Source organism: Megalops cyprinoides, chromosome 19, assembly GCF_013368585.1.
Source record: "Megalops cyprinoides isolate fMegCyp1 chromosome 19, fMegCyp1.pri, whole genome shotgun sequence".
Lineage (NCBI taxonomy): Eukaryota > Metazoa > Chordata > Actinopteri > Elopiformes > Megalopidae > Megalops > Megalops cyprinoides.
Genome location: NC_050601.1, coordinates 3,798,940 through 3,818,694, shown reverse-complemented (window position 1 = coordinate 3,818,694; position 19,755 = coordinate 3,798,940). Strand labels below are relative to the sequence as shown.

Sequence of the window (19,755 nt, the reverse complement as noted above, 5' to 3'; positions counted from 1 at the left end):
ACATACACACACAAACACACACACACAGACACACACACACACACACACAACCACAGACACGCACACAAACACACACACACACAACCACACACACACACACAAACACACACACACACACAGACACACACACAGACACACAGACACACAGACACACACACACACACAACCACAGACACACACAAACACACACACATACATACACACACACACACACACACACAACTGTTCCCAGTGTTCAACTCACCACAGCAGGAAAATTCCTGCAGTCTGTCTCTGTGTATTTCTCAAAGAATGCAGAAGAATTGTGATAATGTACATATGTATGTACATTAATTTCATAGAATGTTCATAATTCCAAAATGCAGTGGGAAACCTTGCCCTGTACTTCGACAGGTAAAAAGCACTGAATAATTACTCTGATAGCAAGCTTATGTGACGCAGCTTCCAATTCAAGTGCGGTCACATGGAAACTCTTTTGACGTAGCTTAAATTAATAACGTTCTGTCTCTCTGTATTGCATTATGTATTGGCACAGCATTCATCCTTATCACCTTGACACAGTTTTTACATCCTGCTAAAACTGTGTGTGTGTGTGTGTGTGTGTGTGTGTGTGTTATATAAAATACAGTATTCACATTTTATGTGTAAAGATAGCATATGCTACAAGTTGTATAGGAAACCTTTTGAAATGTCACAGTTCAACCAGAAACAGTACTTTAACATTTGTTTATAGCACACTCATGTCATGAATGAAATATTTGTGCTTGTTTATATGTATGTGTATGTGCATGTGTATGTGTATGTGTGTGTACATGTGTAAGTGTGTGGGTGTGTTTCTGTGTGTACACGCAGGTGTACACACATATGTGTGTGTGTGTATGTGGATGAGTGTGTCTTTGTGTAAGTGTGTATTTTGTGTGTGGGTGTGTGCACAGACAATGGTAACCTGCCCTGTTTGTGTCTCTGTGTGTAAAAAACTGTTTGTAACACAGTTGCTAACTTAACCGTATCCCATATGCATGTAGCCTAAAGCCACTCCTAGCACTGTGAGGAGTGAAGAGCCCATCATAAATTATCTGGTTTCAGTTTTTTTTTTCCATTTTAGTTATCGGATACCTTGATGTTGTTATTTAAAAAAGGCAAGTTAAAAGTGTGTCTCTCCATTTCCTGACTCTGATGACACAGTAAGAACAGGCAGACTGGACAGGCGTTCAAAAACAAGAGGCAGGAAAACCCAAAAGGCTCTGTTCACAACCAAAGATCCAGGATGGGCTGAACAGCCTGGTTAAGTCTGGGCTAGCAGAACCGTGGCTGGATCATTCACACCATTGATGTAGCTGCTGACTCCGATTCAATAGACAACAAACTTGCTCTTCACTTGCACCATGATATTGAAGACCTCACTCCTGCTTTTCACTACCAAAGAAGTCCTCATATGAAGTCCCGCCCATTAAAACTACATTGTTATTCGATGTTTTCTGCCTTTTTCCTCTCTCAACAACATGACTCTGTTCCCACAGCGATAAATTCTCTTGCTTTATGAACGTCTGCCATCGAGCGAAGGGGTTTGACCTTAAGGGCTCTTTCAAAGGGTTCCACTCAAAGGACGGCACAGCTGTCTTCTTGTACTCCGTTATCTCCGCTGAACTCATTCTGTTAAATATCCTTGTACAGAGCATTCTGATATCTGTTCCCAGCTATTTCACTTTGTGGAAAACAGACCAAATGATGACGATGACGATGATGATGATGATGATGATGATGAACTGTCTACACAAGGATGTGAAAGTGGCTGTCACTAAGGCCCGAAAAGCAGCAGTGAAGGGTGGGCTGAGGTGACTGGTAGCCAGTAAAGGTTTCTAGGGTTTACGTCGGAAGGGAATCCTGCTCACAGATTGTTCCCGCCACTCTCGGCCGGCTCGGAGAGCAGCGGGGTCAAAGGGTTGATCAGGACTCGGCCTCGGCAGCATTGCCATCTGAATCATTATCATTCATTACTGTTCCGGGAAAGAACCTAAAAAAAGGAACTCAAGCACAACTGACGATGCTACAAAGCACACCTCATAAGACCTCACTGGTACAGGACCTGCTGGCTCCAGGCCTTTGGGTAAACAGCCCCATGGGCAATGCTACCAAGTGCGGCTTCTCTCCTGTCATAAACCAAACAAGCAAGCGTTTGGGGGGGGGGGGGGGGGCGAGAGGAAATTATAGACATTGGTCCTTGCCAGGTGTTTCATTTTTTCCAATGATCCTCTCTCTCTCTCTCTCTGTCTCTCTCTCTCTCTCTATCTCTCTCTGACCACAAATATAACTATGGTACAATACAATATAAAACACAAATATTAATTTGCACAGATATGTGGTCGGCAAACGATGTGATAATATAATAACATAATAAAGTGAGATAAAGTCAAATTGATCATCAATGGCCTTATTAGCAACAGCCTCAATAACTCCCTCTCCCTCCCCCTCTCCCTCTTCCTCTCCCTTTCTCTCTCTCTCTCTCTCTCCAACTCTTGCTGTGAGTGGAACTTGAGACAATCATCAACCGACTTATTATGAGACATTCTGTCTTCTCGGCTCGAGGAGTATCTTCCACATTACTGGTGATTAGCAATAAACATAGGAAACTCATTCTCATGTGATTGCCGAAAGACGGCTGTTTTATCATATCTGTTTAAACCCCTTCGCCCTGGTCATGGCTGAACAGTGAAATACGTACATTTATACACAAATGTGTGGCCCTTCAATGACCAAACCAGCCAAATGTTGGAATGTATGTAATAAAACCATTCTGCCCAAACTCGCTGATATGATTCAGAATATAGTTTTTTTCACACAGTGGATGGGGTAACAATTAGAGGGAGGGTAGCTTATCCTTTACCAGTGGTTTGGGGTCCCTCCTGTGGAAACCCCATTCAGTTTGTTCTAGCAACGGGCCTGGTTACCGCAGAACTGTTCTGCAAGAGAGCGTTTTGTGACTTTGAGCTCTATCGTGGTGTAAGAGCACCCCCTGCTGGAAAATGAACAGGGCAAATTGTCTGAACTGTAGCCACAAAGGAAGTCAAACCCCCATTTGAAATTGAAATAAAATGCTGATCTTTTTAAAGTATTCTTTGAAGCAAATGTAGTGTAATGTGAAAGCATACAATTTTTCATTTCATTTCAAGGCAACAAAAGCGCTTATTTTAATGGGTCTTGTAAGAGGAAAGAGGCTTGCAAGAAAGAGGAATGTACATAATAAAATATAATACATGTATTTAAGCAAGCAGACCAATGCAAGTTCATGGACACTCTTCCCACCATGCACTGTTAATAATGCCTCTTGCCAGCTGTCATAAGCAGTTATTTACTGGAGATCTAATGCAATGATTCCTGTGTGACAGCATTACATAAGCTACTTTGGAACAGTAGGGTAAAACAGGGTGATAGGCTGCGAGGGAAGCTAGTGTATGGTCAAAACGAAGCCACTTCCGTTCTGTGTAAGTGACACAAACACCCTCACAGTCACGGTCTACTTCGGCCGGACTTCCTGTTCCCTGGAGAATGGAAGGCAATATTGCGCTGATCCCAACAGCTGAGGAGTACTGTTACACAAGTCTGTGTTGTGCACATCCCTGTCCAAATAGAAAACAGGCTGTAACAGATGTTCCGGCCCCTCCGTCGTTCTTTCATGTTGTTTCTCCCTTTTCAATTTGTTTGATTAACTGTGTATACTCATAAAGGTAATATGAATCAGCTAAAGCAAATTTGATGAGTAAAATGTGTCGTGGAAAAACTAGCCTATCCATGTTTTCTTTTTTTTCTTGTGTCAAAAAATAGCACATGTGGGAGTCCTATTTCTATTTGCTATGCAATAGAAGACATGTCTGTGAAGCTGTCCATAGGATTCGATGAAGACTTTGACTTTCAACAGCTTAATTCCCCATGCATACCTGTGGGTCATCAGTGTTTTTAAATGTAGAAAACATGCAGCATTACAAGCCAATGGAATATTGAGACAGCACACATCTACAGGTGTGGCTGGGAACACTTAAACAGTGCTTACTGGTGCTCAAAGAGCTGGTTTCCAATCGTATCATCCCCCCGGGCTAGATAACTGTTCTTGTCTGCAAAATGCTCTGTGTACTGTAAACAATTCATTATACATTAGTTTTCTCTGAAGCATAATTTTGTCAATATAGAAAGTACAGACTGTGAAACTTTCAGATGGAGGTGCAATGGATTGTGTGTGTGTGCGTACATGCATATATATGTGCATGTGTGTGTCTGTCAGTACTAAAATACTGTCAGTACTAAAATACCAAAATTAACACTGAGCAGAGGAAATGATATTAGGATGTCTGGGTTCATAGTTTCATAAATACCAACAACAACCAGGGACAAACGGTTATGGAAAGGCTGCAGTGTAGCCTGAGGTAGAATCATTTAAAAGGAGCCTTATCGTAGAAAACAAATCTTAAACTCATGCTTTTGCATTTAGACCTCTTGTATTCACAAATGTATTGCAAGAAAAAAAAAGAAGAAACATGCAAACATAGCTTGGTGCAAGCATGTAGGACATCATAAAAGCATTCACTGGATCAGGCTAACATTCTAACCAGGACTACTCAGATACTGTTTGCTTCTAGCTGGGGGGGACAAGGGAGGGGGAAGCGAGGGACATGATTGAACTGAGCAAATATTTACAGCCAGGTATTAATGCATTGATTCATGATTGCAACTCCTGCACATCATTTTCAGCAGAGGAGATTTGTAGCTAATTTACTCTGGAGTGGAATATCCCAGACTGTGTATTGATTATAGAATTAGGATGTGTAACATGCCTGCTGTTTGCCCACCACTGCACCTGGGACCTAGGCTTGCCCGTAGCAGGGCAATGTGCACTCTCTGCTATGTGGAAAATGCTGGGGGTTTGTGCAAGGAACCAGGCCTGTTGACAAGCTAACCGAGTGCACAGCAAGCCCAGCGGTCACTGTAAACATGGTGCAGTTTTTGGCTTTGGAGAACCTGCTGCATGGTCGGATGCACTTAAATTATCAGGAAGGTTCACTTCAACACAAATGAATTTGTTTTGCAATATTTGTGGGTGGGTAAGCAATTTGCTCTTAACAGAAGGAACTCAAATTTTATCCATTGTATAAGCCCCTCTCTGCATCCGTTCCTCCAAGCAAACACTCCAGCTCTTTAATCACTATATGGCACTCCTACGCTCCTACGCAGTCAGCCTGGCCTCCTCTTAGTGAGTTCATCAAAGTTACTGAATAAAGCTTAAGGAAAAAGAACCACCCACAACCAGACTATGTAGGTTTCCTCCAGACAGGGCAAAACTAAAGTTTGCCCTGACCCCAAGGGCGTAACTTTGGGTTGAACATGGAGGGGATTGAGGTCTCCATGAATATGATTATTTGGGGGGGCTATATTAGCCAGTTTTGATTATTGGGGGGGGGGTTATAACCCCCCCGTAATTTACGCCCATGCCTGACCCATAGAAGCAATTTGTTTATGAGCAATGTGAAGGAGAGCCTTCACCTGTCCCCCAGAAGCCGAATGCTGTTAATTATTAATTTGTGTTTACTTGTTAAAATGCTAAATGTTTTTTTTTAGGCCCTTCGTCCTATGTCTGATTCAAATCTACTAACTACAGATTGCATTTCATCAGCTGCATCCAAAACTGTTAATTGTTAATTGTTTGTCTAGGCTGTCAGGTTGTGCAAGCTGACTTGTGGTAGGGCCATTAGTTAATAGGCCACACCTGCCAAATAAAAAAGGTGCATTAATCACAGGTGGTCATGTCTGGGGGAGGCTCTCTGTCTCAGTTGGCTGCGTGCTCAGGCTGGGTTCTTCTGTTTATTTAGTTTAAAAATAAATTTTAAAAAAAGGTATGAATATTTGTGCTTTCTGCTCATTTTCAACCAGCTGCTCCCCAAGCAAATGAAGAGAGAATCTAACAAAGACGGTATGTTCAGATGAGGGGTGCAAATGTAGGAGTTCGGACCGTTCGATGCCTGAAGTTGTGCAGTGTGAACGGAACACAGCAGGTGGCAGTAGAGCATCTTTGTTTTGTCATAAAGTTAAACGTCAGGGGAAGATAAGCAATAATAAACAGAAGTGTGAAAGATGCAAAAATTCTACACCAAATGCCACCGTTGATAGAACTAGAGGAGGTAAACGCATTGGAAGAAACGAACAACTCAATGAGTCAGTGAATTTAATCTTCAAATGAACTGACTGAAATTATTCTGTCCAGTAAAAAGCCAAACCGCATACCATTAGGCTACTGCGAGGTCCAATGAAACACCCTAACCCTCGTCACCAGTGAGAGGGATGAAGGGGAAACCTTATATTACACTGACATCTAAGATCTGTAGTATTTAAAAGAAAATGTGTTTCTAACACTACATGATCTACTTTATCAATTCCGTAATCTTTCATCAAGTCATAAGCTGTTCCAATAGTTAGGCAGATTTGTTTACCATGTGTGCATTTCATTTGACTTTCACAAAAATACTCACACCTTGCAGTATTTTAAGTTATCTGTCATAAACATATTTCCATATACTGGATATATGTTTAAAACAAATTTTAAAACAGTTTTAAAGCGTAGCCTTCCGTCATAAGAACTAGAATTGGTCTCTACTTGTGTGATTGCATTTAATTTGCGCACTTTTATTTAGAAAATAAAACTAAAAAAAAAGTTGGAAAAAGCGGAGGGCAGGATCGCAGGAAACGAATATCTGGTCATAACAGAAAATGTCTGTTGCAAACGTGTCTTACTTTGGAGTTAGCCCTAGAGCTCAGTGGGCAATATAGGGTTAAAAAGAAGTCAGTTCCTGTATGAAAATCTCGTCGGTCTCCGCTTCTACGTAACGAAATCTCGCGATCCTTCCTTTCCAGTGGCGGCTGCCTGCCCCCCTCACTTAACTCGGGACTTGTCGCTGACATTTGAATGAAAGCGGACTGAAAAACTGCAGCCTCGGATCGCGTAAGAGAAAGAATGGCGTCGGCTTTGGAGCAGTTCGTGAACAACGTACGGCAGCTTTCCTCTCAAGGTATGTACATGCTCATACATTGCGGCTTTGATCGATTTGAATAGCTGGCTAAGGAGGTTAGCTACTCAGTGCTAACCTTAATTAAACGCCCCCGTTCATGGCAGCATTTTGTTGTGTCATGTAAACAAACCTATGACTTAGTTAAAAATGCAGGTACGGCTTTGTTCAGACTAAAATCAGAGGGGAGCATTTTCAGGCCGTGGTTCAGAAATGCGGTGTTTAGTGAACTATCGCGGAATGAGCAGCTGGGTTAGATATTCACTTTTGTTTTCCTCCAGAAAATATTTCTGGGGGAATGTCGACATGCAGCTAGTCCCGCCCTCGGTTCACGTGATTGGCTGAAGCGCTTCAGGGACAAATATTATAGGCTGTTGCGCCTGTCGGTCATTGAGCTTCGCCTGCACTTCCTGTGAAAATGGAAAATGTGGGTACAGGCCTTGACAGTAGTTGGTAAGGCAATATTAGTTAGGGCGTCATACAGATAACGTCCCGGCACAAACCAGACAGCAATGGCACACGCAGATGGCACAGAACTTTGGAACATTGTCCTAAAACGTTTCCCATATTCTTTGCTTTATAAAACCGTAATAACCGCGGTGAAATAGTGTGTCATCTTAGTAGCCAGACTAGCAGGCAGATATTATTGGGCTAGCACGCCTAACACTTGAGATGTAAGGTTAGCTATCCATAGGCTAGTGAACATGTATCAACCACCAAACGTGGTAAACAAACACTTTGTTCGGCATATGTGACCAACATAATAGATCGTTTTGATCGTATGTGTGGAGTTCACATGATTAAACAGTGTTGGATCCGGCATGTCGAATCCGCGGCCTTAGAGTCCCGGTGCAGCTGCTGTTCTTGAGGTGAGGGTGAAAGGGGGGAAAATAATAAATGCTAATAATAATAATGAATAAAAATGTTACTGCGTCTTTTGAAACATGTAGGCTAAATTATTTAGCTTAACATCGTAGGCGCCGAGGGGTTAGCTGTTGAGCAGGCAGCGCTCAGATTACACATGCCGTTTCTCCTGAGGCAAAAAGCCAGCAACAGTACAGGGAATGTTTGGCACATTAACCATTACATCGCTTCCACCTCACCCCTACCGTGTAAAAAAGAGAAGACGTAACAAAAATGACAACACGCATGGATATGAAACTCCATTTTCATTATAATGCATTAGTGGGGTATAAACATGTTTCATTGTGGCCCTGTGCATTTATTTTTGCATTTCTAGCTCCTTTTCTGCAACAGGTTGGCCACTGCTGAGATTGCTAGGTGCAACCATTTAGTTTAGAATAAAAAGCAAACAAGATAATTAGTTTCCTTGCCAGTTAGCCAGCTTCATGTGGTTGTGGTTGTTTAAATGTGTGTAAGATCAGTTCACACGTGTACATTGATGCCTGCGATCGCTGAGGATCATTGTGTTTTGTTCAGAGTGTATGATTTGTGAATGTTCCCTGCTCTTAGGTCAGATGACTCAGCTGTGTGAGCTGATCAATAAGAGTGGAGAGTTGCTGGCCAAGAACCTGTCTCACCTCGACACTGTGCTGGGGGCCCTGGACATCCAGGAGCACTCCCTAGGGGTGCTAGCCGTACTGTGAGTGTGCTCTGATTGGTCAGGATCTGAAATGTCTGAAGGGATGGAGTAAGATCCACTAGGCATATCACTGGCTTCCTAGGTAGTACTTAAAGTCATGCTACGGAGCGTAACAGGTATTTGTTCACTGGTTCGTAATGCTCAGGGGGCTTAGCCTTTCAGAATGCTGGTGTCAGACCAGCAGAGATGGCTTGCCCAAAGAACAGTGTCTCTCTCTTCTGCAAGATTACAGATTGTTAGGTTTCCAAAGTGGAGCCTCTCGTCGGTGGTTATTTTAACCCTCTTTTGCGTTTTTCCACTTGTGCAGGTTCGTGAAGTTTTCCATGCCAAACATCCCCGACTTTGAAACGCTGTTCTCCCAAGTGCAGCTCTTCATCAGCGCCTGCAACGGCGAACACATCCGATACGCAACAGACACGTGTGAGTGCGGGAGGGTGCGCTTTCTGTGAGACGGCTTCCATCAGCAGATCGTCCCGTGTTGACCCCCCCTCTCCTGGATCTAACCCCCTTTCGTTTTTTGTGATTGCAGTCGCCGGCCTCTGCCATCAGCTGACAAACGCCCTGGTAGAACGAAAACAGGCAAGGCTTTCCTCACTACCTCTCTGCTATTATTCAGTCCATAGCACAGACAGACAGGATGGTTTCTGCTCTTTATAATCGAAGGAAAAAAATGGTGTGTGTGTGTGCGTGCATGTGCGCGTGCGCGTGCGCATGCATGTGTGTCCTCTTAAAAAGATGCCTTTGTTTGCGTCAGTTGTCATTGATCCCATGTCCTATGTCCTACTTTCTGGCTTTGTTTGTTCTCTTTTGCTGGCATGTGATGATTAATGGAAGCATGTAGTCGTCCAAGCCTGACCCCTGGTCTGTCCTCCTTTCTGCAGCCATTACGGGGAGTGGGTATTCTTAAACAGGCAATGGACAAAATGCAGATGAATTCAAACCAGCTTACCTCAATTCATGCAGACCTGTGTCAGGTGAGTGAAATATGAGTAACTGAGGGCGGCGGTGTGGCACAGTGGTAAGGAGGAGGGCTCATAGCCCAGAATTTGCTGCTTCAGTTCCCAGGTGGGGCAGCAGTGATATTGTACCCTTGGGCCAAGGTACTTGACCCACAGTTGCCTCTGTAAATATTCAACTGTATGAATGGATAACTTGTAAAAGAAAATTTAAGCTGCTCTGGATCGTCTGCTAGAGCATCTGCTTAGCAAATGTAATGTGCTTTTGGGAAAAGCCACTGTTCTGCTCCAACTTGCACAGGGATGATTACATCACATCACATTACATCACATGCATTTAGCAGACTGTCTTATCCAGAGCAACTTCCAGCACAACAGAAAATGAGAGATGAAGCTGTTATTGTATAATTTTACATACACTGGAGATTTTACATTGACATTTATTCATTTGACCGATGCTTTTACTCAATGTGACTTACGAGTGAGGCAGAGTACGACACAAGCAAAAAGCCTTCAGGACTTGTCATTCTAAGACCCTCTTGTCACGGTATTAATTCCTGCTGTGAAGTCCTGCACCCTGAAACCTGATAGCTGATGTAACTGATTTGGGTTATTCAGGTGAAGAAAGGCAATGTGGAGCTCTCTGTTGTGCAAGGATTTTTTTTTGTTCCAATGCAAATGCAGCCATTTGAGGATGTGAAAAAGAAAGATAAGACGGGCATTGTAGTTATTCCCTGAGGGTCACAGGTTTCTGTCCCTGGTGTTAGCTGTAGCCTTGAGAAAGGCACATCTGTTGATTAAAATACGTTTGAAAAGCGAATTGTGAATGGTTAAAGTTTTCATTATCCAAAAACGAGGAGGTGTATTTCCTCTCGATGACTTAAAATCGGTCCAAGCGTAGCGTGGACGTCCTTGCTGAGGCACTTCTGTTTCGCTTGCAGCTGTGCTTGTTAGCGAAGTGCTTCAAGCCTGCCCTTCCCTATCTCGACCTGGACATGATGGACATCTGCAAGGAGAACGGCGCCTACGACGCAAAGCACTTTCTGTGTTACTACTACTACGGAGGCATGATCTACACGGGACTGAAGAACTTCGAAAGAGCACTGTATTTTTACGAACAGGTACGAGCAGGGAGGGTGCTCACACCGGCAGCACTGCCCTGCGTGCGCTCTCAGTCCGGGGAAGCTTGGCTTCGGCTCAGAATTATCTTAATGAGGTTGATTACCGAGGCCAGTTGAAGTTGTGTTCTGTTATTATACCAAAAGATAACTGAATGTATTTAGCTAAAGATAAATTTCACACTGATGCAAGGAAGTGTTTACTCCTTATAGAATTAGAGTAGCTAGCTAGAATCCATAAAGGAAGCAGCGGCCCCTGGGCTGTGCACTGCAGACTATAGGCAAAACGACAGGCCTTCAGGGGTTGAGTGGTCTCATACGGACTCCTATTACAGCTTTATGTGTTCTGTTCTTATACACAGGGTGACGGTGGTGTTTGTCAGTGTGCAGTGAGGTTTATTGAGACACATTTCACCTGTTGAGCTGTGTTCATTGTGAATTAGGTGGCGGTTACAGTAACAAATACTGCCCGTGTAGTGTTACTGCGTTCATGAATAATGTGCCAAAGACAGCTGATGGTACTGTGTGTTTGTCTGTCCCCCAGGCCATAACCACTCCAGCCATGGCAGTCAGCCACATCATGTTGGAGGCCTACAAGAAGTATATCCTGGTCTCCCTGATTCTCCATGGAAAAGTACAACAGCTTCCCAAATACACCTCTCAGATAGTGGGGCGCTTTATCAAGGTAAGGCCACACCTGCAGCCCCTCTTCCCTGAGTTTAGGAGAACTGGGCTCAGAAGTAGTGTCTATTATTGTGTGTCTCCACAGCCTGCCCCTCTGCCGAGCAGGAACCAGGCGCGACGTTTCTGGTCATGCGGCTTATTATTATTATTAAACCCTTATTTTACTTGGAGGTTCAGTGGAGAACACGTTCTCATTTACAAGGAGAGCCTGACAAATAACAAAAAAGGAGTTATAGTAAGACAGTATTAATTAATTAATACTGTCTTATTAATTATGCTGGGAATGTGATTGGTATTGGGGCTCAGACAAGTAGGCCAGGGTAACACATAAAATGGTTCTGTACATGAGTGTGTACCAGCATAGTAAATATTGGTTGTGAAGGGAAGGTCAGTCTGAAACGGAGTAGAGTTCACAGTGATGTGTGAGGTATGAGGCTTCTGTGGCAAAACCAATTCTCGGAGTGGTCAGTGGTGTCCAATTTGGATAATCGTGTTTGATTGGTTTGTCTGTATAGGATGTTGTCATACTCAAAGTGGGGCCTGGGTTGAGACCATGGCTGGTAAAAGGCATAGTCACTAGTTGGTATGACTTAATGGCACCATATATGATTATATAAATGAATTTCAGTGGCTTGTACATCTTGATGTATAGATCATTACCTCCTCCAAAATTGCACCCTATTTATGTACTTTTTGGGTGGGGGTTGTGAATTCGGGGGATTCAGCTTTCCTCCTCATCCTCTGATTCATAGCTAGCTGCATGCCTCTATTTCAGGAGTGGTAAAAATGGGACACTTATTTTTCCAGTGCTTTCCACAGCACAGTAGCAAACACTTACTTGTTGTGAGGCAAAACCAAGTGTACAGTGGAAATTTTTCCTGCTTAGTCATGCAACTCTATAGCAGTCTCCACGTTAATGAGCACAATCAACAGTGGTTTTACCACCTCAGTGTGAATGGAGAGTAATGTTTCCGTGCCCTCTATGTTGATCTCGCTCTCTGTTTGACGTCACTGGTGTTTTGGTGACGTGGTTGGCAGGCATGTCTCTGTCATCAGTTCCCTGGGCAGAAACGCCTCCGTGGTCCCCAGACCTTAGCTCCTGTGGGGAAAACGGATGTAGATCTGGAAAGGGAGGCGTTTTTTGGGTTTGGGCACACCATGACCTCCCGGTGGAAAAAGGGTTCTGGAGTGCTGTGTTTACTCATCTTGACACTCCCTGCAATTCTTGTTGTTTCAAATTCCATCACAGCAGGCTTGTAGCTGTCTTAACTACATGTGTAAACCTTTATGACTGTCATCATAGTATTAAGCAAACACTGTGTAAGTGTCACGTACACATACGTAATTAAGTGTTTTCCTGTTTGGGAAGTGGAGTGTGAGGAAAGGTGCTTGCATGATGCTTACCTCTTAAATATGTCAGGTTAATTACAGGTTTAGTAATTAACACTTTATTATCATTTAGTGCTTCATTTGTTCTTCTGAGCTGCAGACTAGTTTTAATCAGTGATTCGTGCAAATTTAAGGTAGCCCTCCTGCGCTTCACTGTAACTGAAATCCTCTTTCTCGGCTGTTTTTCTTTAATCTCTCGCTAGCCACTGAGCAACGCCTACCACGAGCTCGCGCAGGTGTACGCCACCAACAACCCGGCGGAGCTGCGCAACGTGGTGAACAAGCACAGCGAGACGTTCACGCGCGACAGCAACACGGGGCTAGTCAAGCAATGTCTGTCCTCCCTCTACAAGAAGAACATCCAGAGGCTAACCAAGGTCAGGCCCTGCCCTGCACCACGGTGTCCGAGTGTCAGAGCTCTGTTCACTGGCTCCGAAAATCTCCGCACGTTACAGCACACTACTGTGCGAATATCTGTACTACTTACAGTCTGACGTGCATCACCTTAGAGGTGCAGGTGATAGCCTTCTGGAAAAGGACAATTCCCCTTATAACTCTGAAAGTACACAAATATTAAGAACATTACCTAATTGCCTTTAGTGAAATGAATTGAAATGAATTAACTAAATTTAGGGGTTTTTTTGTTATAGCAATCAATTCGGTTAGCTATTACTATGTGGGAGCTGACTGCTGGTGTATTAGCTGCTCTCATATTACCAATTAGTTTGTATGTTTTTTACCTGTTACACAGATTTGTCTTTTGTAGTATTTTGTATGTCATGTATGAACTGCTATTAAAAATAACAGATATGCTTATTGGAATTAGTCTGCTACCTTGGAATTAGTCAGCTGTGTGCTGACCTGTGTTTTAATGTCTTCACTTTAGTCATAGTGAAGCTTTGAAAAAACATGCGTTATGCCTGCTTTGCCTTTATTTACATTTTATGCAATTTATGAGAAGTCCAGTGAGAGAACAGTCATATGTGCTTGCAATGGCTATTGCAAATAATGACCTAATGTCTAACTAGAGAGAATTCCAACACACTTGTTAATGATCTAGTGGCCTTTACCTTTCCCTGTCTCTTTCTGTGTCCCTCTGTGTCTCTCTGCTTGGCAGACATTTCTAACGTTGTCCTTACAAGACATGGCAAGCCGAGTGCAACTCTCTGGGCCTCAGGAGGCTGAGAAGTATGTTCTGCATATGGTAAGGGCACCGCAGCCCCCTTGGAGTAAAAACTGCACCTTGAATCCGTGTTTCCGTTGCTCATTAGTGGCTCAGTAATTGCTTTTTGAAGTATGACTTGCGTTTCCAGTCTCTTGGATTAGAGTGATATTACTTCACGTTACATTCATTTAGCAGACACTCTCAGACTTTGTATCTATATCTCGACTAAATAGACGTTTCTCACCTTTTTAAATTGTCAGTGCTGGTATGAATAGATACTGTGTATTTCCTTTATGCAAGGAAAAATGTATTAATAGACTTTAACAAAATTGAAAGTTCCTTTCTTCTTTTATTTGTGTTTTGCAGATAGAAAATGGTGAAATTTATGCCAGTATCAACCAAAAAGACGGCATGGTCAGTTTCCATGACAACCCGGAGAAATACAACAATCCGGCAATGCTCCACAAAATCGACCAGGAGGTAGGGGGATGTCACGGGCCTTCTGCTGGAGCCCGGCTCATGCCACACTGGTCCCAGTTGGAATAATAGAAGCTGCAAGCCTGCATTGGATGCTTCTTCACTGCAAGCTTTGTTATATCAAAGGACCCATTTGCACCAGCTGTCCAAGTCCTTCAAGCCCTACCTATAGTGCAGAGGCTCATACACGCCATACGATACATGCTGTAACCATGGTAACAGATGACTTAGACACACAGCCGGGGCAGTCAGGCTCCAGAGAGAAATGACATTGTGTTTATTATTTAATTTTATTATTATTATTAATGTTTTATTCCCCCTCTATACCCATAATTAATTATTTACATCTGAAAATGTTGGTCCCATGACCAGCCTTTCAACAGGCTGCACGAATGTGATGTGATGTAACCATACATGCTGTTATTGTCCTACAGATGCTGAAGTGTATAGAGCTGGATGAGAAGCTAAAGGCCATGGATCAGGAGATCACAGTAAACCCACAGTTTGTACAGAAGGTACGATATTGCTGTTGCTTCAGGGGTTTTGAACGCATCTGTGTTTCCATCATATCTTGTCACTTCTGAATTATACTTTTAAAGTGTAGTTTAGCCTGAGAATTGGGACTTTAAAAACCATATAAAGGAAAATACGGAGGTGTTAAGGTGGGATAAGAAACCATTTCAGGCATAGATAGGACCACACCAGACAGTAAGAATTGTATGCACAAGCACATAAAACATTGAACAAAATGTACCTGACACAAACTAAATTAAACAGTATAAGGAAATGAATGAGTTGATAACATTAGTTAACAGACAGCAAGAGAAGCTCACTCTTGATATGTGGACTTAGCTTAACTTAGATTTTATATCCTTTTTCCAATTTATGCAGCCCTGTTTGTACTTTAGGTTTGTCACTCCACAAAAGCCTCTTGTGCTAACCCACTTGTTCAGGAGATGCAATTTTCTGGTACACTCGCACACAGCCAATGGCTGCTGTTCCCTGGCTGACCTACCCACCTTGTCCCTAGCGGAACGAAGCCAGTTTGTTCCACCACTGTGGGTTCCTGGCCGTTGTTGGCGGTGAACATGGCTGGGTTGAACCTGTGCTGTAGGACTCAGTCAGTACTTCAGTACCTTGCTAACTGAGTTGCTCAGAAGCCCCAGTAATGAGGTTTTTTTTAAGTGGGTCTTAAAGGCAAACAGTTTTCTCAGAAACAACCCATAGATTGATGCTACATATACTGAAAATACAACATTAGCTGTAGCTATTGCACATACACACAAACATTTGACTGTAGTGCATTTTGGGACAGCCTTCAGGAATTAAGTATAACATTGATGTGGCAGAATGTGGCTGAAAGTGTATATATGCTTTTTTAAAAAAAAATTGTTAAACTTTGCCTTTCAGAGTATGGGATCACAAGATGATGATGTAGGAAGCAAGACATCAAGTTACTCCTGAAGCCATTGGAGGAAGTGTGCCTCAAATCAGGTTCTTGTTGGAAGACGTTTTTTTAAAGAGGAAAAACCTGTTTGAGCCTGGACATTGTTCACGAAAATCTGAGTGTGTGAAACGTTTTATTGCTTTCACACTGTCTGGAGGAAACAAAATAAAAAAAAGGAAAAAATGTTTTATTTATCAATGATCAGATGGAAGAGCAGTTTGCTGCATTAACAGAAATAAAAACTGGACTTTTTGTTCAAAACTAGCATAAAAGTGATTTTATTGAGTTTTATGTTTATTTTGCTATCCCACTTCCATTCCATTATATAATACCGTACCGTCAGAAGTTTTAATGCGACGAAAACCTGCATGAGACACCTGACAGGGTAGAAATAAAGTGAATGTTCTGTGTGCAATATAATGTGCAACCACTAGGGGTCTCTGTCGACTCATTAATGATCTTAATTTGTGCGCCGAGCCCATGTAATCACTGAGCCCAGTGATTGGTCAGTTCCAACAGGTAATTATGACATTTGTTGCAACTGTAAAGCAAGTCGGCATCAGATTTTCCGTGCTGTAATTTATGAAAGGGTAGAGAGACAGACTCCGAACTGTAAGAATTTCAGTCGGCTTGGTAACAAACTATCAATGACTAGCTTCTCTTTTGTACGGACTCGGTTTTAAAAATGTTGGGCAAGTAAGCGAATGTGAGATTTCAGTTATGGCGTGGCGGGCTGAAGTACAATAGCTAGTGAGGTCCAGTTTTGTGACTTGCTAGTTTGGTAGTTACGTCATTAAGTTATCTTTTGTGTTAAACTGCATGTACAATTCTGGCTACCACATTTGTTAAACACAGGTTGAACAGGACTGTGGTACATTTTTTTGGTCCAGGCATGTTTCCTGCAGTGCCCTTTTTCGTCAGCGCATGTCTGAAAACATGAGAACTTGGCACGCCCGGCGGTATTGTTTTGGAGCTACCGGCGTTTGCAGCTTTCTCACAGGATCTTTCGGTTGGGTAACTGGGGGACACAGCTAGAATCGGAAATGACGCAGGGCGGTGCAGCACTCCGGAGCTCAAAGGAACGCAAACAACCCCGTATCCTGCCGCTGTGTTCATCAAAGGAAATCTCCACCACGCGTGGGGAGGCATGCAGGCTGCCTCGCGGTGTGTGCTACCGGCAAGAATATTAATTTTTTTTGTTTAATATGCGACATCCACCCACTGAAGCAACTTGTGGTTTTTTTTTTTTACTTAAAAGGGGCAGAGATTCTGACCGGATTTTTTTTGATTGACACCACCAACTCGCGCTTTACATCCAGCCAATGGAGTTCTCTTGCGGCTGAAAACGCTCAATGAAAGGCGAGCGGCGTTGCGATCCACCAATCACAACCAGACATTAACCGCATGGGGGCGTGAGTCTAACGGGAAACGACACCCACGCTAACCAACCATATCGCGGACTATTTCTGCCTCATCCAATCAGAGCAAGACAGTGGGCAGGCGCTGCAAGGCTCGCCGTGCTCTGTTGAATTCTATTGCCGACCATTAAAAAAAATAATAATCGGGAGAGTGGAAGTAGAGAAGCCAGGGCCAACGCGACAGACAAACAGACAGGGCTATATTTAAAGGGACAGGAGGCTATTCTCAACAAGAATACGAACAACAGATTGATCTGATGTTCTGCAGCGTGACCTGGGATATTGCCTTGGCTGTCTCTTTTTAAATCGGAACCATCTCTGGACAGCTACGCTGGCTGGCTACGTTCATTTTTTCTCGAACACGTTTTATCGTTGAAAAACACTACCTAGCAATCTGAATTGAATGTTGTTTCTGTCATGAGTCCGGCCGGCTGCTCCCATGTGAACGGTTTTAAGGTGGAGAACTGGAAACAGAATCTTCGGGTCATATACCAGTGCTTTGTGTGGAGTGGGACTGCCGAAACGAGGAGACGCAAGGTAAAAAAGAAGAAAAATATAGCCAACTAAAATGAAACGCCAGACCTTAACAAGCAAGAAAAATGGCATAGCTAGCAAGCCACATTCATATAGCTAGCTAGCTCTAGGTGCTGAGCATACGCCGCTCCACACAGTTTGAAGCATACAAGCGTCCAGCACAACCCACATACTAACGTTAGCTAGCTAAGTCATAACGTTACATGCATATACACCGATTGCTGATATTTCAGTTTGAATCCAAGCAAACTGCGCTGGGCAGTGCGGAACTGCAACTGGCTAGTTGCAGGTACATAGCTAAGGTTAGCTAAATCAAACCCGGCACTGTGTGATCTCTGAAAACTGGTCATTCTTCGACGGGGTGGATGGCTCTTGCCATGTGAATTAAAGGGTAGCTAATGTCGCTGGATTTTTTTTTTTGTAACGTATGCATCGTTCAAAACAGGATTCAAAATAACATCTAACGTTGGAATACGTAAATAATAGATTAAGCGTGACATCATCCACACAAACCAAAGAGACACAGCTCTCTGAAGTGTCGCTATGGTGTGTTAGCTAGCTAGCTACGCAATGAGCAGTTTATTGGGGAAACAGTGGTGCCCTTACGCGGTAAAATCAACATTGCTTTAACGGAGCAAGGGAACTCCTATTGCTGAGTGGCTAGCTAGCTAACGTTAATGCAATTGTTTGAAAAATGCGTGTTGCTAGATTGCATATCTAGCTAACATCTCCAGTAGGTAGCCAGCGACTGTGCTGGACAACTGTCCAAGTTTATCAATGCGATATGCACAGATTGTTAGCCTCGCTGGGTGTCAACCTGCCTCCCCAAAATTGCAGCAGTTTTAACCTCACAATATAGCTGCCTGATGAGCTCTACATCTCCTGTTTGATAATTTGCATTTCACAATGAGAAATGTGTGAGTGGATTTAAAGAAAATTCTGGTAACATTAGCTTGTTAGTGAGCCTGCATACCAAATCGATTTCTCATAATTTCACACCCAGTGTATTACTGTGGTCTCGTCTGTGTTCATGTTCCAGTGGAAAAAGATGACCTAAGAACGGTACTTCGCTAGCAACCAGGTTTCAGTCTTGCTAGTTAGCTAATCATCTTCTTGACTACCTCGCTGCACATCTCGGAAGGGCCAGGGTAACTAGATAATGAGTAGATACAAAGCCGGCTAGCTGTGCAGCCGACATGTAGCTAGCTAATCAGTTTCCGACCACACGTCTGTATTGTTCGAAGAGAGGCATGCTTCGCCCCCCTCCCTCGCTTTCCTTCGTCCTACTGCCCAATTCACGCAGGATTTGAATGTGGGGACACGCAGGGCCTGCACACTTCACTTTTTGATCGCGCCATCTGCGCTCATCTCACCCCACGCTTCGTGACACACTCCACGGCCAGCTGTCGCTCACCTCTCACGTATACAGCAAACTTATGCTAATCCATTGATTTTTTTTTTTTTTTGCATTTCGGCACACTTTAATTCATTTCCTTTCCTGCCTTTTCTGCTTGTTTTACAACATAAACGCATGATACGCATGTACACATTTATCCTTACTTGTGCAAGTATCTCAGACGCATAGTAACGTGTAATAGGGCGTATGTGTGTAATTGCATAGAGGTCTTTGCATGCAGCTGTTCAGAGGGATAGGGCTGTGACCACAGAATCGTATATGCTAATCCTGATGACTGTTGCATGGGCCACTGCTACCTTGGCAAAGGTTGAGATACACCATTGCCAAGTGTACATGTGTGTGTATATGTGTACGTCTTACTTTTGTATTTCTTTTTTGAATCTGGCATACTCATTATCGCTTTTCTAACCATATAAGTTCTACTCTGCGATAGGGTTTAGAATTATTGATCCCATTTTAGTGTGAAGTTTTTTTTTTTATTTACTGCATTTTCAATAA

At 43.1% G+C, this 19,755-nt stretch overlaps 2 protein-coding genes across 3 annotated transcripts in view; both read left to right on the top strand.

The window, feature by feature from the left end:
* Positions 1 to 6,906: 6,906 nt before the first annotated feature.
* Positions 6,907 to 16,152, top strand: LOC118794355 (COP9 signalosome complex subunit 3). The gene is made up of 12 exons (XM_036552592.1): positions 6,907 to 7,052; positions 8,523 to 8,652; positions 8,960 to 9,072; positions 9,182 to 9,231; positions 9,534 to 9,626; positions 10,550 to 10,729; positions 11,271 to 11,411; positions 13,003 to 13,176; positions 13,917 to 14,003; positions 14,331 to 14,444; positions 14,876 to 14,956; positions 15,852 to 16,152. The coding sequence occupies exons 1-12, from the start codon at positions 6,998 to 7,000 to the stop codon at positions 15,903 to 15,905; spliced, it is 1,272 nt and encodes a 423-aa protein (XP_036408485.1). The 5' UTR covers positions 6,907 to 6,997; the 3' UTR covers positions 15,906 to 16,152.
* A 1,194-nt stretch (positions 16,153 to 17,346) lies between these two features.
* The window catches only part of LOC118794354 (ubiquitin carboxyl-terminal hydrolase 22), a 39,224-nt gene continuing 36,815 nt past the window's right edge, over positions 17,347 to 19,755 (top strand). For both annotated transcript variants that reach the window (XM_036552591.1, XM_036552590.1), the window contains exon 1: positions 17,347 to 17,843. In XM_036552591.1, the coding sequence (XP_036408484.1) occupies positions 17,724 to 17,843 (120 nt within the window). In that variant the 5' untranslated portion in view covers positions 17,347 to 17,723. The remainder of the gene's footprint in view (positions 17,844 to 19,755) is intronic.